Here is a 27481-nt window from a genome sequence, read left to right as displayed (position 1 = left end):
ATTCTCATTTGGACTTTAATTAAGCTCCTGCCAGGCTTGCAAGCTTTTTAATTTTACCTTTCTTTCTTCTTTCTTTTTCCTCCTTGAATCAGCTTGCTTGCCAGGAAACTTTTTCCAAGCTGTCACAATCATAGTAAGTACACCCTAAGATGTTAAATTTAGAGATGTACTAATCGTTGCTGGTCCGAGAATCAATAGCAGAAGTTTCCTTGCATTTGGAAAGATTTTCATTCATTCATTCATTCGTTTTTACGTGTGTGTGTGCGCGCATGTGTGTGTGTGTTATGAATGAGAAAACAATAGAAAGGAAGTTTCAGGGAGTATACAATGACTATTGGCTAGTAAGTGATACAACTCAACCTCCCATAAAGCCACCAGCTTAACAGAAGAAACTTTCCATTACTTAATTTAATATTCACACTGTTTGTAAGCAAATTGTAGCCAACTCCTTACTAGTGTTGGTGGGTGTAGGGTGAGCAAGCCTTGAGAAGGTGATGCCTCAGCTGATGATTTAACACCTCTTTAATGAAATGTAATATTTAATTCACTTTGATTCTTTTTCAAAATCCCCTTGAACTCAGTTACAGTCACTGTGATTCTGAAGGTATAAGGGTAGGGGCTAGGGAGGCGGAAGGTGGCCCCTGTAAAGCAGATTGCATGAGAAGCTATTTTCATTTGAGGAGGCTTAGCTGAAAATTGGCCACCCTAAACAGGATGCCTTCTTCTTTTTCTTCTTAATTTTTAAAAATACTTAGATAATATTGCAGAAATAAGAATAAGCCATCAAAACCACCAAAACTAAAATGAAAGCTGTGGAGCATTGGGGATATTATCATCTCCATGATTGCTATTAGCGCCATTCTTATTATTTACTTAATAGTAATTCCACACCGCCAGGTTACTGCACCAACTGCTCCTGTCTGTAAGGTACTTACTGATCGCCTCCACAAACCGCTCAAAGAAGCTGTAAGGGAAGAGCGGCTCAGGCAGCTCCCGGAAAAACATCTTCAGTGCTCCGGTGACAACGTGGATGTCCTCCCACTGGCTGTCGTCCAAATTCAGCTTCTCTTCTGGGAAAACACGAGGAGAAATGGAACAACTGGTTTTAATGAAACAATTACAAGACACTAATTATTATGTTAATGTTTGCCTACTATCATCAGCAACCGTTAACAGCCTTCTGCACCTAGAGGTTTGGTGCTGTGCATGTTTTTTTTTTTTTTTTTTCCTTTTTTCCGTAGGACGGGAACATTTTCAATGGAATACCATCTGTAGGAGTGCAGCTAACAAAAAACAAGAGACACAAAGAGACAGTGCCATTGACACAGTATGTCAGATACATTTATTCCCATAATGCATCAGTATGAAAATTAGCATCACAGCTCAACATGATTCAAAGCTATTTGGTTTTGAGGCCGAGGGGCTAAGAGTTGCCAATGATGGCCGGCTCAAGGGACCGGCCTAAAGGCCTTGCTGAGCCAACAGGAGACATATGCTAAACATGGCAATAGAAAATGAGTTATTGCTTTACATGTGTTAGCCTTGCTATGTACAAGGGAATAATGGGTAACACTTTTTTCCTTTTTTCACTGAATATAAAGTCAGCAAGGAATAGAATAGTGAGAAAGGATATTAATTCCTTCTTACTGCTTCAAAAATATCTTTTTTTAGTTTTCATCTCAGCAAGGAAAATGTGCCCAGCAACAATATTAGACAGACCCCTGTTGGCCTACATAGGCTATGCAAAGCTGTCAAAAATGATAACACACTAAAGACAAACCACAAGTGCTTACCAACTCCTCTTAGAAATAATGGAAATGTTTGCTTGGGAAGCTTGAGTGAGTTGAGACATTTAAATATTAAAGAAAATAAAGGCCACAATAAAGTTCTTAGAAGAAATAAGGAGACGCTGGGCAATTATTTCCTTCCTTTTCGTCTTCAGTATGAAAGTCTGGAATCATTCTCACCCAAAAAGTGGATGTAATAGGGTCTGAAAGTGACATCTTTACATACAACTAAAAGGAGGCAGGCATAAAAGCATTGCTGCTGACCCACAGCGTTTGTCTTTCTGAACGTACAACACAGAAAATATTTTGGATTCTGGGCTTAATGAAAACTAACGCTAATCATTTTGGACAACCTGAGGGTTAATGGGAAAGCAGAGTATCCTGGCAAGAACTTAATAGGTATTTGGTCAACTAGAATTGTGTTTCCTTACCGATGTCTGAAGCTCATATTCAGATGCTTGCTTGTGTCAGTTTTATGAATGCAGAGGAGAATTTACACCAAAAATGTAAGAAAAGCTGAGAATTGTCACTATAGGGAAGCTCTGCAAGGGCTGTTCTGCTAATAGTGTTCATGTCCTTTCAAAAATATTAGCCGAAATCTTTATCAGATCTTTTTTTCTACATGGACTATTACTCCCTGGGCTAGTAAGTTATGTCCCTGCTCAATTGGCTGTGTGCAAAGAGAAGGAATGAAGGTGAATCTGTTTATTTCAGACGGGCTATTTTCTTCTCCTCTTTCAGCCTACCTCAGTCATAACACAATAATTTGATCCACAACAAAATCAGCAGCGGAGACCTTCTTTCTGCCCTGCAATCATTTTTGATTGATTGTATTTCAACAATTAGTCTTTTATTTGGCTACACACTATTGAAATAGGACGACAGCATCTTAGCAGGCCAGCTTTAAACAGTCAACTGTTAACAATAGCATCAAAAAGGGAGACCTGATGGGGTTTACTGTCACTTTAAAGAACGGGTTTTTCACGTTGTTGAAATCTGTCAGATATTTTGAAATGTCCCTCTCACTATGGTGCCACACCCCCTGCGTGCCCTTATAATAAAATTGGTTTTACTCCTGATTAAATCATTTTCTCCCTACCCACTACCATACTTCTCATAATGGACCTGTGCGTTCTACAGCTGGTGTTCTTCCCATGGTACCAATTCTTACTTTATCTTTTAAGCACTTTGCTGCTAAGATCTCATGCAGAGTGCTTATGTTTTGTTAAGAGCTTCATTCTTAGAGAAATAGCTTAACACATGTTCTAAAAATGTTGTACAACTTATTGCTTAAAGCACATTTAGAAAATGTATAAGTACGGTAGCTTTGGCACTGAACTTTAAGTGGAAACCTAAATAAACACATACACACACAACACACACACACATGTTCACACACACAACTATCTCTACCAAAAATTTTTCACAAAAGTCCAATACAAAATGTCGTTTTGGTGCATAGGTTTAAGATCGCCAAATCAAAGTGCTCAGCAGGTAAGAAAAGAGAATGATTTTATCTTGAGCAAGAAAACAATAAGAACAAATAATTGCTTAACCAAAGGCAGATGCCAGTGATGTCTGTCACTTCCACACAAACATCAGTTAATTCAATTGACTGTGAAAATGAAATATTTTAATATACATAAAAAAGATAATTTACCAGTCAATAAATATAATTTGATTATATCCACTCAAAATGCCATATAATATATCAACTTGTGTTACTTAAACTAGCATTCCTACTATGTAGTCTTCACTTTAAAAAGATAATTTGTAGCCCCTCCACAAGTAGCTTCAATAAATAATATGGCAAGTGGTTGGAAAGAGTCTTTTGGTATATAATACCTAATTTTTATATTAAGATTTTTTGTGAACAACCAAGGTTAATATTCCTTGTAAACCAGAGGACTTTAAGGCATATTTTTCAAGGCCACTGTGACTTATTTAAACATGCAGTTGTGTCCATATTTGCACACCTTCTCATGAATCCAATCAGTTCTGAAAATGAAATGAAGATGAAGTGATATTTGTCTCCATGTTAACAGGTATCATTATGAACACATTTGTATTACCTGATAGGCATTTTCTAACTAATCTGTTAGCAGTGATGATGTCTTCTGCTTCCCCTCTTTTCAACAGAGCAGTATTTCTCAATAGTGAAGCACTGTTGACATTTGGGGCTGAGTAATACTTTGTTATAGGGTCTGTCCTGTGCATTCTAGGATATTTAGTAGCATCCCCGGCCTCAGCCCACTGATGCCAATAGCATTTCCCAGGGCTGCTGATGAAAAATATCTTCAGATATTGCCAAATATCTCCTGGCGGTGCAAAGTTATCCCCAGTTGAGAACCACAACAGTGGAGCCTGTAAGAGTCTATAAAAGTTACTCAATAAATATCGATTTATGAAGTTTACCTTAGGTGGGCAGAGAAATAGAAAACTAGATATGTGAATATTGAGATTTCTTTAATATGAACCTAAGAGTTGGTAATTATTATTGACAAAATAAAAACCTTTTACAGAACAAAATTAAAAATTCACATGACTATATTTCAGGAAGCTTTGCAACAGGAAGAATAACCAACAGTTATTCAGTGCTGACACCATACTAGGGACTATGCTATGCACTTTCCATTTATTATCTAATATAATTTTTTTTCAATAGGACAATGAGGTACATGCTATTGTTATCATCACCTATTTTACAGATAGGAAAAATGAGGCATGGGTAGATTAAGTAACTTTTCCATGGATGACAAGTGATAAACCCAGGATAGGAGCCAGTAAGCCTCCCCTCAAAACCACTATGGTCAGACTAATCTTGGCTGGAAGAAGCTGAAAGGATAAAGGCAAATAAATAGCAATTGCCAGTGGTAGTAGATTGACTATTACTTCAAAGATAGTGATTTTTATATTTTATCCCTAAATATCTTACTTGAGGCTATGCTTTTACCTGTAAACTTACTCTGATCTTTCATAATTACTCATTTATAGAAGGAACAGATTCTTATATAAACAGATATAAAGCGAATTGGCAATAAAAAGAAACTGCATTAGGAATGGGACAGAAGATGTAGCAAATCGTCATGTGGTGATGGAGTGAAGAGGAAATATGATAAGGTGAGAAAGAGATTATACAAAACATCAGGTCTGGATTTACCACTAATTCATTGTATATCTATTTACTTATTTGTGAAATGAAGATATTCAGAAGGAGAGTTGTTGGTATCAAATGAGAAAATGTGTCTGAAAAACATTTGGAGAGAAAAAATATATATATATATATATCCAAGACATCACTATGATGAGGAAAGTGAATAAAGGCCAAAAAGGCAAAATACATTAGGGGTTAAAGCAATGGAAATACTGAGCAAACATCATAAACCATTTTGGTTGTTTTAGAGGATTTACCTCGGTGTGATGCAATCTGTCAAATGAGCTCAACAAAAACTTTACATGCTGGAGTTCAATACTGGGAAGAAGTCTGGTTGAATCAAGATATCTCACAATTATCATGCTGATAATCTGTGCTGGTTTCTCCTGGCCCTCTACTTAGGCTACCGTAAATTCATTTTGGTCATGGCTTTTTGCTTAAAGCATTTAAACAGAATTGAAGATAGGTTAACCTCCAGAATCCAAAGTCACTATGTGACTTTTATGATATCACAAAAAATATATTTAAATATTGTATCCAAGCATTCAAGTCCATCTTGAAATGTCCTTCCTTGAAGGGACTTTTGTGTATTTTATTTTTTTAAATAAAAACTTACCTATATCCAGCTAAAAACTATTATATTTAAAATTAAAAAATTTTGACAATAGCTATTAGGAATAATCTTTTTAAAAAAGGAGAACTGAAGGATGGACCTTTTGATAGCCACAGTAGGTCATGGTAATTTCCATGGAAAAAGGCACATTTAAATATCATTAATAGCTTAGTCACCACTTTCCTCTTGTATTATATATTGCTCTATAGACCGGTGTAACCAGAAGTTGCAATATCAAGACTGACTTTAACTAAACTCACTGTGTTAACCTAGTATTGGTTGAAATGCAGCTGAAGATAAACTTGGACTATCCAGAATAGAATAGTTATATAAGAATAAAGAGGCACTTCTTTGTGTATTGAAAAACAAGTACATTTTTACCTTGTAGTTTTTAAAGTCCTTTACTAACTTTTATTTTACTGTTGTAATAAAAAAATAAAGAGGAAAAGACAGCCCAGCTTTCACAGGATATGGAGAGAATAGCTCTGATTTCATTAATATAGTGACAAGAACCTATTACATCATGAACCTCTCATAAAGGATGTGGTATCTGCTTCCAGCGCAGATGACCATTTGGAAACCTTATCTGAAAGCCCTGCTGGGTACATGAAAGTCACATCATGAATGAAAGAGATGCCAGAGAGACTATTGATCCGAAAAATAATAATATGTTTGTCCATAAAATCAAACTGGTAGATATAAAAGTGGATAAAACATACTGTTTATCTATAAGGATATAGCTGATTTTGAGTTTAGCATTTAAAGGAGTGGATCAAAAGGAAGTTGGTTGAATCATTTGACTAGCTCGACCTTTCCTGCTGTGTTGGCTCCTTAAAGTGACAGTTCAATCTGATTTCTGGTGGACTAGAGAGGTTCCAAATTCTCAAACACGGTGATATAAACCCCGTGCCAAAACCATCCTCTTTCCACGCTGCACTCGCTAAAGCCCCTCCTATAACACCTTGGGTGCAACATGAGACTTCAGTGAGGACAATACCTTTGAAAACTAGGCTGGTTGACCAGTTAATCTGTTTGTTCACTTAGTTTTTATTAAGCAAATATAGATTGAATGGAGACTACATACCAGGAACTGTATTTTGTGCCTTTCAAAGCTACAGCTGTTGAGGCTGCTTTATATTCCTCAAAGGAGAAGGCTTTACCGGGTGCCCAGAAATAATACTCAGGTGAAAATAAATTAGGTTCTAGACATTTTACATCTTATTTCTGTCCCCTAGAATAATACTCTTTTGACCTTAATGACAAGCAGGGACAAATTCACCCCACAAATGTGCTTTATGTTTCTTATGGGCTGAATTGTGTCTCCCCATCCCCGTGAATAATTTGTAGTCTCAACCCCCTGTACCCCACCATGTCACTGTATTTGGAGACAGAGCCTTTCAAGAGGTAATTAAGGTAAAATGAAGTGATATAGATGGCCTTATTCCAATATGACTGGTGTCTTTATAAGAAGAGGAGATTAGGACACAGACATGCATAGAAGGAAGACCATGTGAAGACATAGGAAGAAGACATGCATCCATAAGCTAAGGAGAGAGGCCTCAGAAGAAAGCAACCTTGCCAACACCTTGATCCTCGTCTTCTAGCCTCTGGAACAGAGAGCAAATACATTTCTGTTGTTTAATCCCCCACACCCCCATCCCCCCTAGTCTGTGACACTTTGTTATGGCAGCCCTAGAAAATGAATACGATGCCCAAAGACTCTGTGCAGAGAAAGATGTCATGTTCCTAGATCATATCTAGACATTTTCTCAACACATGGGCTATGCCACACTTATGAAATATTATAGACAACAGAAAGAGCTGTTTAGGTAATTCAAATTAAATAAAAATATTATCTAGATTCTGAGAAAGGGTTTGAAGGTGGAATAAGTTGAATAATTGCTTGCCTATTCAAGATCAACCTATTTCTAATTACTTGCTCTATAAACATGAAGGGTACTCTCTAGCATGGCTCCCAGACAAAGAATAAAATCATGATTGCTATTTTCTTACTCACTCTTTTTTCCAGCTACTACTTCAAGAGTAGAAATATTTCATTGATGCTATAGCCCAAGACATGAAATACTAGGGAACATTTAAAACGTTCTCAGGAAAACTCAACACAAGCCACATCAACTCTCTATGGCCATGGTATCTATCGAAGAAGGAGGAAAGTGGTTTTAAATATGAAACTTCATATTCCAAAACCAAAGAGATGTATTCCTCACAATTTATCACAGTAACCTCCAGGAAGCTATTAGGATGCCTACATTTGAAAATGGTTACTTTACTGTAAGAGGAGATGGTTTGACCTACGCAGAGAATGGGCACTTTTGCCACCTGGTCTACCAAACACAGTTTTGTGTGGCCCCTTGCAGTAGGAAAGAGGGAGGAACCAAGAAAATAAGCAGAAATTCTCTAAGATACTAAAACCTTATTCATAAAAGCTTTTATTTCTTAAATCCACTGGGATATTTTGGCATGCCATGTTAGTTTGCTTTCTATGGACTTCATGCTGTGCATATTTCTTTGGAAATCACTTAAGAGGCCCAAGGCATGCAAATAATGTCACAGGCTAATATGGAATATCTTTCGTTACTCTCTTTGAAGGTGGTGAAGCAGCCTTCTACTATATCCAATACAGGAACTGAGTCAGGAATGAGTATGTCTTATTTTTATTTTTCCTCAGATTTCATCTGAATGTAAATAATAACATAATAAATAGGTACAACGGAAATTTGTGAAGCAAGCACCACAGATGGAAAGTATAACAAATGTGTCATTGCTTTGTGCATTTTTAATTTATAACGGCATAACATAAAACATCTCCCCATCATCATAACTCCATGTATAATGCCATCTTATAAAATGGTGTTACTGACATTATGCTTCTCTCCAGGCTTCTAGGCACCTGAGGAGAGGTAGCCCTGTTCAGACTCTAACAACAACAACAACAACAGTGACAAAAATGAATTGACTTTATTTGTTAGGATCATAAATATTAAAAAAGGATGCATTTCATGATACCAATATATATTTCTTTAATTACTTTCTTACTCAGAGCTTCCAACACTGCTCTTAATTCCATGCAGTCAAAGGCTTTTTGTGCTCTGCAGACACTATACACAATGGTTCATTTTATTTGACTGTCTTCTCCAAACAGATTCTGAATTTACTTGAATTCCATGGATGATTTCATACATTACATACTCCAAAGGGTAGAGAATCCGTAGGATTAAACTTCAACAGAGTCATTTTTGAAAGTTTTCTTTGTTATCGGCTCTAAGTTTCAACACTATTGCTATTTGTTCTCTCCAAGTTATATTACATTTGTAAATACCAAGCGGAAGGTCAGATCAAAACATATCTCATAATGATATCTAGGAAATAAACATAACTAAGTCCTATAAATACCCATATACAGATAACATGTTTATTGTAGGTATATGCACATATATAGAGTTACTTAATGTATTGTTTCCTCACTTGTCTAATGAGAACTGTCATCTCTCCCTCCTAATTTTGTGTGAGAATTCAGTGAAGTAATATACGTAAAAGATCTAGCACAGGTTTGTTATAACATTATTAGAAAATTTATTTGGACATTATCTTCTTTGTCAGCCAGACTTTGGCAGATATTTCCAGAATTTAGTATACTTTCTGGCTTAAACTATTCCTTTTGCTACACTGTTGGTGTACATGGGGTTAGCAATGGTATTATTTAGCAGGAAAAAGACTGGGCTTTTTACTAATTTAGAAGTCTCTGGTCTGGAAATATTCTGTCAGAAAAATAGAAATAAAAGGATAACAAAAATCAATAAAATAGAAACAAAATGGATAGAGTAAGACAGTGCCACTCTTATTTCTTGAAACCATTTTACACCTGGATAGGACAAAAATTAGTTGTCAATTAAAGATAACCAAAACAAAGAGATGATTTCTAGCAATTATTGAGGATAATATTTTTTCATATAAGTTATCTTTATGAATTGATCCATGGTAGTAGTTGAGTAAATTTTCTACTTCATATCACAACAATAGCCAGAACTCTGCAAAGGTACATACAATTAGAGTGGAAGATTTATAAATTTTACAACTACTTGCATTAAGTTAGGATAACTAGAGATCTATGTAAAACTTTCTTTGTGAAACCACACGATAACACTATCCTCTTAATTCTGCATCTATACAATATTCCAAGTCCAGAATAGTGACACAGATTCTTTAATGGACCTATCTATTATCAATAACTGTTTTTGGTTTTTTCTTTGTGAATGAAAAGTTTTAGAGATTTTTTTTTCCCACCTCAAAAGAAAGTCTGCCTGTCTGACACCAGAGGCCTCCAATTATGGAGCACAAAATTACTCTTGTGTTCCTTTCTACTATGACTTTGAAGAATCATAATTCATACAAATAATTCACAATGAGGGTTGTTTTTATTGCAAAGTAGCTATAAAAACTAGTTGATAAAAATTGTCAAAACACCTAATAAGATGATACTCAAAAACCTACAATTGCTTAATATGAAGTGTGTGCTGCTTATTGTTTTTTGAACACTTTTATTTATTTTATTTTGAAATAATATATTTATACGAAGTTCAACGTACATGAGTATACTGCAAAAGTCTGTTTCTAGTCTATCCTTAGCTACCTAGTTTTCACCTCTACAGAAAAGCTATATTGTCAATTTCCCATGTATCCTTTCAAAACTGTTTTCTATACTCAAGCAACATTATCCTCAACTACCACTTTTTAAAAAAACACTAACAGTGGGTAAGCTGGGATGAAGTGAGAGAGTAGCATTGACATATATACACTACCAAATGTAAAATAGATAGCTAGTGGGAAGCAGCCGCATAGCACAGGGAGATCAGCTCCGTGCTTTGTGACCACCTAGAGGGGTGGGATAGGGCGGGTGTGAGGGAGATGCAAGAGGGAGGGGATATGGGGATATATGTATACATATAGCTGATTCACTTTGTTATACAGCAGAAACTGACACACCATTGTAAAGCAATTATACTCCAATAAAGATGTTAAAAAAAAAAACACTAACAGTGATATCTATGCACTGTTCTGCATCTGATTCTTTTCACTTGACAATATATCATAGAGATTATTCAAAATTGAGACCCAGAGAGTATTCTCTTTCTTTTTTTACAGCTGCATATTTACTTTTATGGATGTACAATAATTGACCAGTTTCCAAATGTCAAATATTTTTCATAGTGCTAATGTGAATAATCTTGCACTTAGATCATTTATATCTAAGTATGTATCTGTGTGAGTAGAACAAATTCCTAGACCTGGAATTTCTAGGTGAAAAGTTGTGTGTATATTGTAAACTATTGATAGACCTTGCCAAGTTATCCTCATAGCCAGTGAACCAATTTATGTTACCATCACAATATTTGAGAAACTATGGTTGATTGGGAATATATATTCATTACTGTCTGTAACTGTTCTCAGATGCCCATGAATAAATCATGCCTTTGACTGTATAGTTGAAAAAATACATAACAAAGAGTAAAATGAGGAAAGATACAGACTAAAAATATATATAATGTCTTTGTTAAACATAAGAGACTTGTGAGAGACTTAACTTCTGATAAAGAAAAGTCTGAATATTTAAAACAATTGATGTTTAATAAATATATAACAATAATACAGTTGATCCTTAAACAACCTGGGTTTGAACTGCAAGGGTTTACTTAATACACAAATTTTTTTCAGTACTAAATACTACAGTGCTACACGACCCATGGTTGGTTGAATCAGCGGATGCAGAACCACAGTTACAGAGGAACTGCATATATGGAGGGTGGATTATAAATTATACTCCGATTTTCAACTGCATGGAGGGTCTGATGCACCTACTCCTTGAATTGCTCAAGGGTCAACTGTAACTACAAACAAAAAATAAACCCAATAGCAATGACTGTCTTCTGATGAAATAAAAATCTAAATAGGATCAAAGTCAAATAAAAGAAAAAGGACTGAGCATGCTGAAAATGAAATGAATGAATGGAATTCCATCAGTTATGTCAATTTCAGCAATACATTTGTAGTGTAAAGTGAAACAAATCCATCAATCAAATAAATTAATATATTCACTCATTAAAAAATAGAACACCTATAAGATGTCAGATGTGCTAAGTGCAAAAGGTATGGGTGGGAAGGCAGTTATAAATGAGGATCGAAATATATCTAAAAAATGGTATATAATCTCTTAAAATCTGACAGTTCTTAAGTTCTCTAACATCACTACTAGGATTGTGCTGTCTCTAGGGAAGGAGCTACCCCCTTTAATTTTTTTTTTTAAATTTTATTTATTTATTTATTTATTATAATTTTTTTTGCCCCCTTTAATTTATATTTGCTTCATTAGTGCACAGACATGCTCAATTAGTTGCTTAATAAGTACCTTTTAAATAAAGATGATGATGATGATGATAACTATATAAACTTCCAAGTCTGAGAGTTATCTACAGTTCCTCTAGTAGAAAAATAGGAAGACATCATTTGCTATGGTCTCAGGTGACCTATTAGTAGTAAGACACATTTCCAAGCAGCCTAGGCAGTTCTGGCCCATATGAGCCTCTCCCCTCTCTGTAGAGCAGAGATGTACTTAGGCTAACTTCACCACACATGTTCTCACACAAGAAAGTCAGTGGAGGAAGCTATAAATGGAGGATGTGATATCAATGGAGGAGTGATGTAAATGGAAAGATACAGCCTTCTTCGGCCAGTTGCTCTTCTCCTTGCCTTTCTTCTCTTCCAATCTAACATGAAACAAATCTGTGGCACTAACTCCTGGGTCTCTGCCTCTGGTTCCTGATGTCACCCATGTCCATGCTGCTAATCTTCACCCTGGCCTACATTCTGCTTCATTTCAGATACTGTTAACTGTGTTACTCATCCTAGCCTGGTAATCCCGTTACTCCTGGGGCACACCCTAAATAATTTAACTACAGCAGTCCCCTTTCATCCTTGGTTCCTGCTTTCCGTAGCTACCTGTAGTCAACCATAGTCTGAACATACCAAGTGATAAATTTTACAGATAGATAGTTCACAAATTTTAAGTTACCAGTCATTCTGAGTAGCTTGATGAAATCTCACGCAGTGCTGCTTGGTCCCGCCGGGACCTGAATCTTCCCTCTGTCTAGCACAGCCTCCGTTAGTCACCTAGTAACCATCTCGATGATCAGATTGACTGTCACAATATCACAGTGCTTGTCTTCAAGTCACCCTTATTTTACTTAATACTGGCCCCAAAGCACAAGAGTGGTGATGTTGGCAATTCGGATATGCCAAAGAGAAGCCATAAAGTGCTTCCTCTAAGTGAAAAGGTAAAAGTTCTAGACTTAATAAGGAAAGAAAAAGAGTTGTATGCTGAAGTTACTAAGGTTTGTGGTAAGAATGGACCTTCCATCTGTGAAATTGTGAAAAAGGAAAAATAAATTCATTCTAGTCTTACTGTTGTACCTCAAACTGCCGAACTTATGGCCACGGTGCTTGATAAGTGCTTAGTTAAGATGGAAAAGGCATTAAATTTGTACAATAAGATATTTTGTGCGTGTGAGAGAGACCACATTCACGTACCTTTTTTTTTTTTTTTTTTGCGGTACGCGGGCCTCTCACTGTTATGGCCTCTCCCGTTGCGAAGCTCAGGCTCCGGACGCGCAGGCTCAGCAGCCATGGCTCTCGGGCCCAGCCGCTCCGCAGCATGTGGGATCTTCGCGGACTGGGGCACGAACCCGTGTCCCCTGCATCGGCAGGCAGCCTGCCAACCACTGCGCCACCAGGGAAGCCCTCACGTAACTTTTAATTCAGCATATTGTTGTAATTGTTCCTGTGCATTGGCAGGAGTGAGCAGGATGGATCAGAGTGAGTATATGAACGAGAGGTGGTATGACCAAGAGGTACCAGGAGCAAGGAGCTCAGCTGAGAGGCTCTGTTGTGTTAAAATACTGCATATTTACTGTGGAAAAACAGTATTTTAAAGGAAGTCAGGAAATAAGAGAGAAAAACTCAGGTGTATTCATGAAACCATTGCACAGCCGAGAATGATGTCTAGAGAAATGATGGTTAGGCATGTACAAAGGATTAAAGTTCAGAGACAATTATTGTGTATCACATTTATCATAAGTTCGAGGAAGTCACAATATTCTATTTTCCTGAAGTTTATAAAGATCTGCTGGTAGTTGGAAAGTGAGAATCCGTTTGGATTATATTACCAGAGATAAGACTTCAATGGTGTTTCAGTATCATGCGCTGCTTTACCAACTCTACAAAAGGGAATTACAATTAATTGGATTATGCTGGTCTCCACACGCTGATTGTAAGAAAAGAAAGTATAGAAGTGTAACTATTGCTAACAGGTCATATCTATCATCAACCATGGGATTTGCTTTTTACTTACCAATAAGATTAATTCCTTCTTTACAATCTTTCAATTTGAAGCCGTTTTAATTATAGAGTTTAGAAAATTCAAAGGAAAAGGCAAACCTACTTTCAATGTATTATTAATAATTGACCTAATCTTTATTCATCTTTATGATGAGGGAAAAAAGAAATGGATGGTTTGTTTACTGTTTAGAAGATTTTTACTTACTTAAGATTCCTTTGCAACCTTTTCTGAATTTCAATTTAATTAAAAAATTTTTGTACTTGATTTCTGTAAAGTGCTAAGCCTGGGGCTATGTTTCTGGGCATTCATGGAGATGTGGTCTTTGTTTTCAGGGAACTTAACATCTAATAAAGGACTTTGGTCTGCAAACCCCAAATGTCATTACACGGCTAAGTGGAGTGTTAGATTAAAGGTATGAACTACTAAACATAATATATTTGAGCCCTTCTCAGGCACTATTCTAAGTGCTTCACGTGTATTAAGTTATTTTACCTTCACATTAACACATGCTATAGGTGCTGTTATTTGTTCAGTTTTACTGATAAGGAGATGGGTCCAGAGATTAAGTAATTTGTCCAAGTTCACTCAGGTATCTAGCTAGAGTCCAGTCAATCTGGCTCCAAGCCTTCAGAACCCTTAGTCCCTCTGTTAGCACAGAGTATGAACTGGTTCATCCTGACTAGGGTGACAGATGAAATTTCTCTAAGGCAATGGCAGTAAGGGATTCATAGGATTCTGATGGACTGAGATGGGTAAGGAAGGATGTTCTAAGTCATACAAATGTGGCCTCAGGACTAGCCATACTGGCATCACACAGGACATTGTTAGAAGTGAACATTAACAAACCATATCGGACCTACTGAATCAGAATCTCTGGGGTGCAGCTGGCCATCTGTGATTTAACAAGTCCTCCCGGTGATTCTGATGCATGCATGCTAAAGGCTGAGAGCCATGGTTTCTAGCAAACAGATATGAAATGGATGAAAGTTTGATTATTGTCAAGCCTCTTTATGGCTAGGGCAAAAGTGGGTTATGAAACGTGGTGAGAACTTAGCTTGGAAGTCGACTGCCTTCACTTCCATGCTGAGAGATTAAATGTTCTTCTTTAGACAAGAGAGAACCATCAAAAGTTTGAGTGGGGACATAATACCATTCAGACTGTATTTAATGGACACAGTATTTGAGAAATGAAAAGGTAGGAATACGCAAATTATTTAAGAAGCTATTGCTGTAGTTCAAGGCACCATGAAGGCCGAAACTAAGTTGTTTTTGTAGAAATGCAAAGAGGCTGAGTATGTGAGGCCTTAAAATGTAATGAAAGTAGTGGTGGTAAAGGGAAAAGAGAATCAAGTGAAACTATTGTTTCTAGCTAGAAGGACGTTGATGTGTTGACATAGTTGTCTTGTATTAGACACCTGAGAAAGAGTGGCTAGGATTTTTTTTTTTTTTTGCAGTACGCGGGCCTCTCACTGTTGTGGCCTCTCCCGCTGCGAAGCACAGGCTCTGGACGCGCAGGCTCAGTGGCCATGGCTCACGGGCCCAGCTGCTCCGCGGCATGTGGGATCTTCCTGGACTGGGGCACGAACCTGTGTCCCCTGCATCGGCAGGTGGACTCTCAACCACTGCGCCACCAGGGAAGCCCTAGGATTTTTTATTCACTCAATTTGTTCTCAACAAGAAGATGCTAGGGAGTATGAGTTTGGTTTGGGTATGCTATTGACATTTTCAGGTGGCAATGTCCAGTAGACATTGGGATAGTTGAATATGAAGCTTAGCAAAGGGGATAAAGATTGATGACTAGGTCAATTTGAGAATTATCAACATAGAAGTAAAAGTTGAATAACAATGATTACTACAGTAATGACAACAAAAGCCGTTAACCGAGCACCTTTCATGTGCCAGTCACTATGATAGGCACTTAACACTCATGATCTTACTTAACTTCCACAGCAATCAAGCAATGTAGTAGTCCTCACTTAACATGTTAAGATGTAAGGACCAGAGAAATTAACTTGTTCAAGTTCATACAGGAAGTTAGTGTCACAGCTAAGTTTTTAACATTGTTTCCTCACTTGCAAACTATTTTTTTTTGCAAGACTACCTAAAATAATAAGGGAGGAAAATGGTCATGTAGAAACAGAGCAAGAAGAGAAGAGTGCCATTTAAATATATGTCCTGGAAGTAAGAATATAATTATTTTTACATGAGTTTATATGCAAACAGCTCCAGACTATGATATGAAAGAAATATCCAACCAACAACATGGATTCTTGTGTTAATAGTTAATCTCCCAAAATCAGCATCTACACAAGTCAGCTTGCTTGACAAGGTAAATTCCATGGTCTCTAGAGGAGCAGCAGCAGTCTTAAGTCCACGGAACAAGTCACACTTTGTGATTCAGGTCATCTGTCCTGAAGAATAGCGATCACTGCAAACCCAGTGCTCTCTGATGTGTTACTGATTAATAACAATTACTATGTTGTAAAGTTTATGGGGCAAAACACATATAAAGTTGAGAGAAATGAAACACACAGACTGATAGGTGTTTCCCAGGTTCAGTGGCCATGTCTATGCAAACAACAAGTTGATAGTTTGAAGTCAAATTGGAATCTTGTTTGGTCAAGTACAGATAAACTGTTAGATTTATAACTCTCCACCTTAGTCCAAAATGTTTAGGAAGACAGTGCTAAATGGTGACTCCTGGTTGAAGGAATAACATTTTAGGAACATTATGTTTTGATTTTCTGAAAATCTAGGTTACATTTCCTTTAATGAACAGAGCTATTTTTAAGTGATAGAACAGCCGTAAGTTAATTTGAATGTGTGATAAGGCACTTGAATAAACCTCCACAATACATATCATTTACAGATTGTATTTATATACTGAACACACCTTTGTAATGTACTTTAAAGACTATGATTCCTTATTCCATCCATTCAAGGCCTCTACTATGTGACACAACCTGCCATTTAATCTTAACTTTCCACTTCACTCAGACCCCTGTCATCTGCTCCTGTTAAACTGGTATACTCACTATTCCCAAACAAGAGCTGTACTTTAAAACCTCCATACTTTGGTTCTTGCTCATTCTTGACCTAAGCTGTCATAGCCACTCCCTCCTTCTACCCCAACCTACCAATTCTTTAAAGCCCAAAGGAAGCCTTCACATCTCCAGAAATCCTGCCTAGAGCGATCCACTTTTCCTTGATCTCACTTCACTTTGAAAGCTGAGCATTTATTGCCTATGACACTAATTTGGGGATTAGGCATTAACAATCACTGCATTCTTGCATTGTCTCCTCCTGCCCTCTGCTCTCCTGCAGATGCCTCCTATTGGTTCAATCTAGTTGGAAGCCTTTTGGTAAGGGGACCTTGGTGATATAGTGCATACAGGTCAGATCCTGGTTACAGAGCAAGGTAGTAAGGAATGCAGAACCAATGTGGGGTAGGGAGGCAAACAGAAAATTACAATCATATCATTCCAATAGTCTGTTCATTGACACCTTGGATCCAGTTGCCCAGAGAAATATTTCAGAATCTCAAAACAGTGTAACTTGGTTTTGAATATTGTAGAAACTTTCTGGGTGGAGATGGGAGGGACAAAAATCTCTTGTGTAAGGCCATCCCTAACGTCCTTAATCCCATAAAGAATCACATGTACATGCACTTATTTCAATGTGTAATTATTGACATAAACACAGCTGCTCTCTATGTTAAAGAACATTAAGCTCACAAAAGCATGGAAATTCCTACTTAGAGTGTCTACTCCATTCTTAACATGGCTTGTTGTGCCCAGATGCTGCGTGTATTTTTGCACCTTTTAAAAGGCTGATATACAAAAGCAAAAAAGGTGGTAGAAAAATTAACTGAAGCAAAGGAGAGAGCCATGTAGAGTTGTCCTATTCTTAAATTTTATTATGCTCTAATCTTCATAATAGCTAGGCACAACAAAACAGATTAAGAATTAAAGAAGAGATAATTTGACCATGGATTTTTGGATTTGGCGACAGGAAAGCTACACATGTAAAGATACACAAGACACGTACAGCCAGAACAGAATACTGAAATTGTGTAGTTTATGTTAAACTTAAAATAAATAGAGATTTACACTTCCCTTTACATCCAGAAATACATGAAAAGTTGCAAGCCAGCCCACAACAAAGCAATTGACAAGAAAGATAGCATCTGCTTTTCTGTCTATTCAAGCTGAAGTTTTTCATTCTAAATGCAAGCAATGCTTCCCAAGTTAACATAATTAACTCATGACAATCCTGAAACATCATGATATAAGATACAGATGGAAATTCAAAGCTTAAAAATGTCAGCTAACTGCATCAGGATTATCACTTTTTTTTAAGTGAACAAATCATAATGCTAATTAAAACAGGTGTTTTTATTTCAAACCCTTTTGCATGTTATGAAATTACAACCAGGGTTATTTATTTATTACTCTGCTGTGAAACATACATCTTAGAACAAGGGGATCTGTGAAAACAACAAAGTAAAAAGATAAAAAGAATGACACTCAGCATTGCTTTCTGACACAACAGAGGACCAGTCGTTCAATTAGTTAGTAATTTCCGTGTGACTACTTGACAGAATCTACTAATTGTTAATCTTCTACTAACTACTGCTTTACATAATTAATTATATCCAAATAAAAACAACAAAGACATGTGGGCCAGTTGCCCTTTTGAGAATGTTTTTTTTCACGACTGTTTCTGCTTACTGACAATATTTCCAGTATGAAAAGATATTAATCTCACAGGACAAAACACATTAAAGTGCTAGCACACTCTGTCTTCTACCTTGCTTATAGGGCACCCGCCACCCCTCTACCACCACCAAGGACACAACTACAAAAAACCCTGAAGCTACTGACTGCTTTACACAAATCTATCCTTGAAGCAATTCGTAACAGCCAAAGTCCTTTGAGTTGGGATCTTTCATGTTAATTTAGCATTGCATAAAATTCAGAGTAACCCGTCCAGAGGTCAAGCATCATTCATCATTAGTTGAAGTGACATTTTCAACCCTTCATATCGCAGCTGCTAAGAAGTGGGGTGGAAAGGTATTCTTTGGGAGGAAAAAAACAAGACTCAGAACACAATCCTTGCTCTATCCACAGAAGAGAAAACAAGGTGCCTCTATGTCAGCATGATAATATGCTTAAATTTGGTGATGTCATTCTTCACTAACCCCAAAGTCACTAAGCACATGGCAGCTGCATTCCTCCACTTAGGAGTTCTAGTGGAGATCAGTATTAACCATTTTAGATATAAATGAAATCCTTTAGTAGGGTGGAAAACATAGCTTTGTGAGCTGAAATGATGATTTATATCCGAATCCTATCTTGTTTTTGAGAGATTACAACTGTTAACAAGGCTGCCCTTGTTCTGGTGGCATCCTCCAGGCATAAAAAATTCTGGGAAGCTGAGTATGATCACTTTTGAAACTGCAAAACAGCATTCCAAGGCTTTGCAGTAAACGCACTGCCAAATTAGGGTCTAGGAAGCTTTGCAGTTCACAAATGAAAGATCACTCTCTTGTGGGATTCCTTCCTTTCTCTGAAACATTAAGGTCAGGACAGGAAATGGAAGCAATTGAAATGAAAAAGCAATCAGAAAAATATAGATAACATATTTAAATGACTAGTAATTCACAGGGCTTTTGATAATGCATAGACGTTTGCAAAATTATGAGACATCTCTGGGTTCTAAAATACCAGGATATTTGCTCTAGGAAGTAAAGTCTCTCTGGCAAATATTCAGAGTTCAAACACAAGTATTATGAAAAGTTCCAATGAAAGAGGTGAGATCTGGAGGTCTCTGCTAAGACTCTCTAGTCTCTCTTTGAGTGGCCTTAAACTCTGACCCACAGGGTAGAATTTTGAAACATAGTAGAATTTTAGTGCTAATTCTCCTCCCAAGTCAGAGCAGTGTGATTGAAAGGTATCTGTAGTAATTGTTTATGATGTGTAAAATAACCATTTTCCAAATTTTGCAAAAATCAAAACTAAAAAGGACTGACATTTCATTTGGGAGAAGAAAGTAATTTCAAGGGCTCCTCCACGTTGATGGCTTATATGGATTTGAATTATGTATAAAGTTGTAATTCTGTTGCATTATGTCAAAACTCATATAATGTAGTATTTTCATCTGTAATGATTTTCCTAGTATTATTTAACCTTCTCATCCACTGTGTTTGGCTAGGATCATACCTATTCAAAAGAGGCAAGTGGAGTAAATAGTGGCATATGATTTCAGCAGGTGAGATCACAGGTCCTGTGGATTCTTACACATGTGGTCAGAGCCTGCAGTGGTCCAATTTTTAGATTTGACCCTGAGGGAAATGTACACCTTTTACTTACATCAAAACCATATGGGATTTCTGGCATTGAAACTTCTTTACAGAGTAGGTTTTAAGTTTGGATATGAATGGCTCATAAACAAGCTGACAAAAAAATAGAGGCTGTCCATACACAGGAGTCCAAGGACTGTTATAAATTACAAATGTCTTTTCTATTTCACTGCTAATTACCCTGACATGGACTGAGCACACACAGAGATCAAATTGGGGTGTTAAAGGGGTAGTTATCTGAATAATTTAAGAAATTATTTTTACTAAGCTACTAAACTAATTGAAGCAAAATATAATAACAGATTATGTTGGTATCATGCATCACAGATAAAACACACTCACATTCAGCATCTCATTAAATACAACAATCCGGGAAAAAGTTATTATTGGCATTCCCTGCATTTTAGAGGACAGTAAAAGAAGGTTCAGTGAAATAACTACACAAACACTGTAGACAGGAGAGCCAGGATTTGAACCAAGTCTTTGAGTCAAACACTCTTTTTGCTGCACCATTATAGCACCATTGCTGCTATTTAAATCAGCTTTCCATTTTAATGGTTAAACCATATCTAGGTTGAACTATGAAGAAAGCATTCAGGGATAAAAATAGTAAAACCATTTCAAATTCAGAACACAGGTAGTTTGAAAGTTACAGATGAATGGTTTTAAGGTAGGTCTCAGTTAGCTCCCTGTGGTCAATTAATTTCATCTCTTTATCCTGGAAGAGGAAAGCATCTTTACATTAAGTGCCCTGAATCTGCTTCATAGTAGTATATGTTGGCATAACTGTTACTTTGGGATCATTTATGCTTTTTTCCTGGGGCCTGTCCTATTTTTGACCATGGGTTTCAAGCACCTTGACATGAGGTGCTATGTCTCACACTTCTTCGAGTGCCTTGTTTCTGTGCAGTTAGGTACTTTTTACATTCTTCCCTTAGGACTATGTCTTTACCTGGATATATAGTTCAAAGTGCTAATTATGTGCTAGTCCCAGTGAAAGAGAACACCAAATGGAAAATGCTTTTCATGTGAGATTTCAGCCATGGAGCAAAGCAGGAAGGAGCTGAGAGTCAGAACTCCTTACTTCAAGTCTCTGCTCTGTCCCTTAATCTCTTAGCATCAATTGTTGGGTTTTTGTAAGGATCTATTAAAGGAAGTATATGCAGAAGCAACCTATGAAATTGCAAAATATTATGCTATATAAGGCATTACTACTCCAATCTTTTCTTCACCAGAATAGAGATGCTCAAGAGAGTAGGACATTTAGGAGAAAGCACAGAACATGTATTTGAGATTTAAAGTTGTCTGAATGTCACTATTTAGTTGCAGCAAATTCTGTTCTATATTATTTAGTTTTAGTAGGAGTATAACTTGCATGTATCAAATCATGGTCATCAGGAGGAAAATTCTAAAGCCTTATCTAGAGAAATTAGGGAATATCTCAGTAGCTACCTACATACAATACTTACTCTGAAGGGGCATTTTGTTTATACAAACAGGCAAAATGCCCCAAATGGGCAAAATGCTGATGATCGAACGTTTTTGTAACTGTATGATGTTTAAATTCGATAAATATTGGAAAGTGGAGCAGAGAGAATTCTCTAAATGATAACTGTGATGACTCTTCTGCTTCCGATGTTTGAAGAACAATGTAGATACACAGACAAAACCAGGTCTCTACGTGAGATTTCATCCCAGTTTCCCAAAACTGCTTGCAAGGATTCATAACAGAGGGTTTGGAAAATTTCAATCCTATATTTGGATCTGAATTTTCAATCAAACAAACAAAAACAAGAGAAACAACTAGGCTCAGAAGAATTGGTCCTTCCAACTGCCAGAATAAAACTCTGCATTTGAACCTGCTGTCTTCAGTTTAACCTTAAATTTTAAATCTTATAAGCAATGCAACCACTACTTTGAGAAATTATTTTGTAGTCTAATGGCTCTCATTGTCAGGAAATAGTTTTTTGTTTTCAGCCAAAATCAAGCTTTCCAGAAACAAGTTTTATTTGTGCATTTCCCCCCCTTAAATTTGTGGCTAATGTAGATATTTCATTTATGGGCTTCTTTTTTAAAGCTTCAAATTGGTAGATGAGGAAAGGAAGAAGAGGAGTTTATCCTTTTTCTTTGAGAATTTCTTTCTTTTTTCTCCTTATCTACAGTAAAGTTAACTGCTAATATGGATGACTACTTTTCCACGGAGAACATGAGAAATCCTCACAAGGAGAAGCAGCACAGATAGGTGGGAATATTTGAACAGTACTTTGCAAGAGCTGGAAGTTCACCAAACAAACTAAATCTGTACGAAGACTACTTCAACTTCAACAGCTTTAAAATTCTTTGTATTGCCATCATTCATTGGTAACTGGGGAGTTTTTACAGCCTTTCAAACCTTAGAGTCCTTTCAATCACGAGATGCCTTAAAGGGACAGAAGGCCTTAAAATGTGCTCCCGATCTCCCTAGTGGAAAAAGATACATAGACAGAGGGGGAAAAAGTCAAACAACAATACAAAAAGCATTAATGCAGAGAACAGTGGGGTCTCTCCCTAATTTGACTTTCTCTACAGGTGGCCTGCAGCTGCGTCCAAACAGGTTAGTCCAGCGGCTTCCCATGAGCACGACAACAAAGTGCTATCTGTATTCACAAGAATACATTTTGTGGCAGAGACTGATTCAGGTCTAAAAATAAGAAAAAAGCATTTTTCCTGCATAGCCTGAGGTAACTCTGTACACCAGCAGAAGACAGTAGCACTCTTGTCTCCCTGGCTGTGCCTGAACATAAAGGAATCAGAAACCTACTTCACATGACTCAAGGAGGCCCAGGGCCAGCAAGGAGTTGATTTATTCTATATACAACCTTATGAGTCCCATTGACTACATACAGCAGCTGAGCAGGCAAAATTAATAAGGAATATTCTGTTTTCAATTGACTTCAAGGTAACTATACATATAGATCTCTGAGATTGATATACCTGCTTAAATAAGTATTCTATCATGCTGGTCAACATTATGCTGAAATATGCAAAATTAGAGCATGCCTATTTGGTTTGGCTTAAAAATAATTGATCAGACCACCTTTACTAATCTCCTTTAAAGACATACTCCCTGCCTGCGTGGTTACTTAGTGATGAAATGACAAAAAGAAGAAAAGCCTGAAAAATGTTTAGATTGGATGGATAACCCTCCTAAAATTGATCTATAATTTATGTATTAATACTTAAATAATATCTTTCGAAATGGGATTTCAATAACATTGCTTCTTGTATGTAACATTGACATGTGAGGGAGTTCAGCTTGTTTCTGGAGAGTTTTCCTACCTTCCCTCTTTCCTTCCTCCTTCCTTCATTCCGTTCTTTTTTTCCCATTTCCCCTCTTATCTCTAAGGCATGTATTCATACTTTTTTTTTCTTTCATGAAATCTCTACTCTTTTCCAATTCATCACACTGATTTAGGAACAAATCAGTAAAAGGTGCTCTCCCCATTCACCTCTGACAATAAAGAAAAATCTGATCCCCTCCATCTTCCCTGGAACACAGTTGGATTTCCAATCTCATGATCGAGCAAATCATCTCTGAGATATGTTTAATTCCCTACTGACCCAAGAAGTGTGAATCTCCACTCTCCTTCTAAGTACAGGTCTTATGAATAATTTTATTTGTTCAATTGCTACACTCCAGAACTGTCTTCTTTCTAAACTTTTTGATAGCTCTGTGTTTTCCCATCCACTCAGAAAGCCATACAATGTTATTTTTGTAATGTGTACATGACAACCATTAGCAAAAACTTTTCTCTACTTTGGTTTCCAGATGGTTCCAATTTCTTTCCCTATTTCTCTTTAAACCTCCACCTATATTGTTTTATGAAGATATATTATTTTAGAATACCTCATAATAACATACTTTTGCTGATGCATGCCAAAAAGAAAAAAAAGACTAGCTGATTTGCCTTTTAAATTCAATAAAGAGAAAAAGAAGAATGGATTTAATAATGATTAATGAATGCTTTACTGTTTTATGTTATATAGGGAAAAAAAAACTGAAAAATATATCTTGGAAAGGATAAGTGTCCAGTAGTCAATGTTCATTGTAAAGTGACGGCTCACAAATGGGACTGGGGTAAGATTAGCAAGTCATTCCCAAAGAAAGTCACAAACAATTGGGTGGATTTAGGAAAAAATAATCCAAGCTAAGCTATATAATAGTTTTCTTATTTTAAGTGAAACACACTTAATACAATGTGGTTTGAAATAAGACTTTTAAGAATTAGGATGGAAAACTTTAAATCCTGCATCATACAAAATTTTCAACACCAGATGAAGTAAAAATGCTCAATTATGTTCTCATGATTGAGATATGAAAGACAAATAGTTACCAAGGGAAAACTGAGAGTCTCCAACTCATTTTACCAGAGAAATGATACAGCTCAAGTTTTAAATGGTCAAGCCCTGTGGTTAGGCAACCTCCTCCCTCTTGTGTTTGAAACTAACAACATTTGCTTGATTACTGGCTAATGCTAATTTTTAAGGTTTATGAATGCTTGCTGTATTAGAGAAAACAAAATTAATTTTTAAAACTTACTCTTTGCCTTTTACTTCTTATCATGTCTACTTCTAATTTCCCCTGGCAAGAAACCTTCTATGATTAAGGACAGTAAAGATTCTTGAAGAGACAACAGTACAGGTTGTGAGCAAAATATTATAAACTCATGAAATCCAAACAAATTTACAGATCTCCACATTGTAAAATACATGTTAAAGATATAAAGAGAAATTGAATCATGTTTGGAGAGTAAATCAGGTAAGTTGTTGAGGTTCCTTCAAACAGAGCAGTTGTATTATTCAAGCCATGAAGACCAGTCTGGGACTTCTATAGCAATCGATGTTCTCCAGCCAAACTTTTAGAACTACTGCTTTAGTACAGGGTTTGGCAAACTAAGGCCCATGGGCCAAATTTAGCCCATAACACAGACAGGTAACATTTTAAACATAGGTCATATTTAAAATATGACATTCTTCAAGAAATATCATTCATATAGGTGGCATTTTTTTAAATTATATTTTTATGTGAAGTTCCTTAGTTCTCAAAAAGTATTATATTGGAATAAAAAAGAATACAATAAAAAATAAATGTACACTTGTGCAGATGAACTGTTTACCTAAGATCACTTGTCAGTTCCCCAAAACCATCTAAAATACTACATTAGCCAGTACCATTTAGCTCACGATAGACAACGACTTTAAAGGTTGGTTTTTCTGGCAATTGATTTAATTTGCTTTATGGGACTCTAAGCTCCTTCAATATAGTGGACAATTTCACATGGTAGTTAAATGAGATGAGGTTTGTAAAAGCAATTTAAAGCAGTAAAGAACTATGTAAAGTGGTAGTCATGGTTGTGATACTAGTAGTAGAAGTAGGTGTTTAATAAATATTTATTGGATGAATTAAATGTTGGCTCCATTCTGAACCATGATTTTAAGAGTTTTAACTGCTAAGAAGAATATCATGCAGATAAAATGTCTGTTTCAGATATGAAAGTCAACTGAGTTACATATAATATGAACACTCCGCTGGTTATGCAATGCTTGGAATTCCAAGTGGGAGTTTTACTCATAGAAGAAATACAGTATGTGGCCCTGTGACTAAAAGATAATAGGAACTATTGAAGATGGAGATTTTTCCACTTGGTCCTGGGCACGGAATCAAAATCTAAGTTTAACTTGGTGATATTTAAAAATGCATAACATGCAAAAGTCTGCAATCATTCTGTTTCTCAGCTAGTGAAAATAGAAGTCTACAGCCTAGTATGTGTCAATTTTGAAAATATAGCCAAATCAGGCCGACAAGAAAAATCTTAAGTAAATAACTTCATCCATGTGTTTAGTACCATCCATGACTCTATGCCAAATTCACTTCACGTTCCCTTCTTCAGCAACTTCTTTTATAACATGTGCCTGCAGCTATTAACTATCTGAAGTGTTGATGAGGATAGGAAAGAAATTACTTTCATGGTTATGTTTTAGGGGGACATTTGGAATTCAACAGTATGTGAAAGGACCAGCTTCAGCTTGAAATAATCTGCTAAGAAAAACACCTGAATTCTAAGCAAACAGTTTAGCCTTTAAAACTCATTGAGGCAGATATACATGATAAGAAATAGTAGAACTGAAAGAGAGAGAGAGAGAGAGACAGAAAGCGATCCATGAACATCAGTAGCAATGGGAAGGGGCTTAAATAGGTTAAACTGGAAATACATGACGAATGCAAACTGTATGAAAATACTGGACATTTAATTTTGGACAGAAAGTGCTTTCTGGTCTTTGAGGCTTATTTTTCTGGTTTTGGTAGTGATGTCTTCATTTCTTTATCTTTATTATTTGTTTATAATTGACAATTTTTTCACTGTATTTTTGTTACTACAAAAGTCATTTTTTCCCTCCTAACTATGAAACATTCAAATGGCTCATGCTCAGATTTATTTTTGAAAGAACTGTGCATTAACAGGAAATTACAGGTGCACATATATGTTTCTCAAAGTACATTGTTCTCTGCTGGTAGGAAAATTACTTAGGCTCTCATCTGTGGACAGCAAAAACACTATTCAAATGTCCATGTTTATTAAAATGATCTGTTGCTGTTCTTCCAAGTGGAAGCATCTAGATGTTTGGCAATCTGTGAATAGACAAATAATTTTCTCAATAGCTAACATTCCTTCCAGAATATATCACTTGTATTCCTGTTTGCTGTTGATGTTTGGTTTTTAAGCAAATGCATAGACCTCCTTGTCTTTAAGACTCTTAAGTTTACTTTTCAACCCTGAGAAATGTATCTCTACTCTCCTTCTATCCAGTATATTTCTTAGGATTTCTATCTTCTGGTTGCACACTTTCTATCCTCAACAAAAATAAAATAAAATAAAACTTCTTTTTAAAGAGTGGAATGCTCACTGCTGTGGAGGACAAACAGGGTGTGATAAAAGAGACATCTTATTGGCTGGCTGATCCAACCCCGCTCCTAACCTCTTTCCCTGTGGCACCTTCCAGATAATGGTGACCATGTGACAACACAGTGGCCTAGACATTTTAACATGTGTATTTCATTTAACACAATCTAAAGTCTTTACATCCCTTCATAATTTTTGAAGACCTTGGAAGTTTT

At 36.4% G+C, this 27481-nt stretch overlaps 1 protein-coding gene across 2 annotated transcripts in view; it reads right to left on the bottom strand.

Moving 5' to 3' along the window:
* Positions 1-27481, bottom strand: part of ARHGAP15 (Rho GTPase activating protein 15) — a 618249-nt gene that overhangs the window by 127473 nt on the left and 463295 nt on the right. The window contains exon 12 of one of the 2 annotated variants that reach the window (XM_082630937.1): positions 936-1070. In XM_082630937.1, the coding sequence (XP_082487063.1) occupies positions 936-1070 (135 nt within the window). The remainder of the gene's footprint in view (positions 1-935; positions 1071-27481) is intronic. The other variant, XM_082630938.1, reaches the window with a different exon arrangement.

This window comes from Mesoplodon mirus (genome assembly GCF_964341445.2).
Source record: "Mesoplodon mirus genome assembly, chromosome: 8".
NCBI classification, from domain to species: Eukaryota; Metazoa; Chordata; class Mammalia; order Artiodactyla; family Ziphiidae; genus Mesoplodon; species Mesoplodon mirus.
This window is presented reverse-complemented; position numbering and strand designations above follow the sequence as displayed.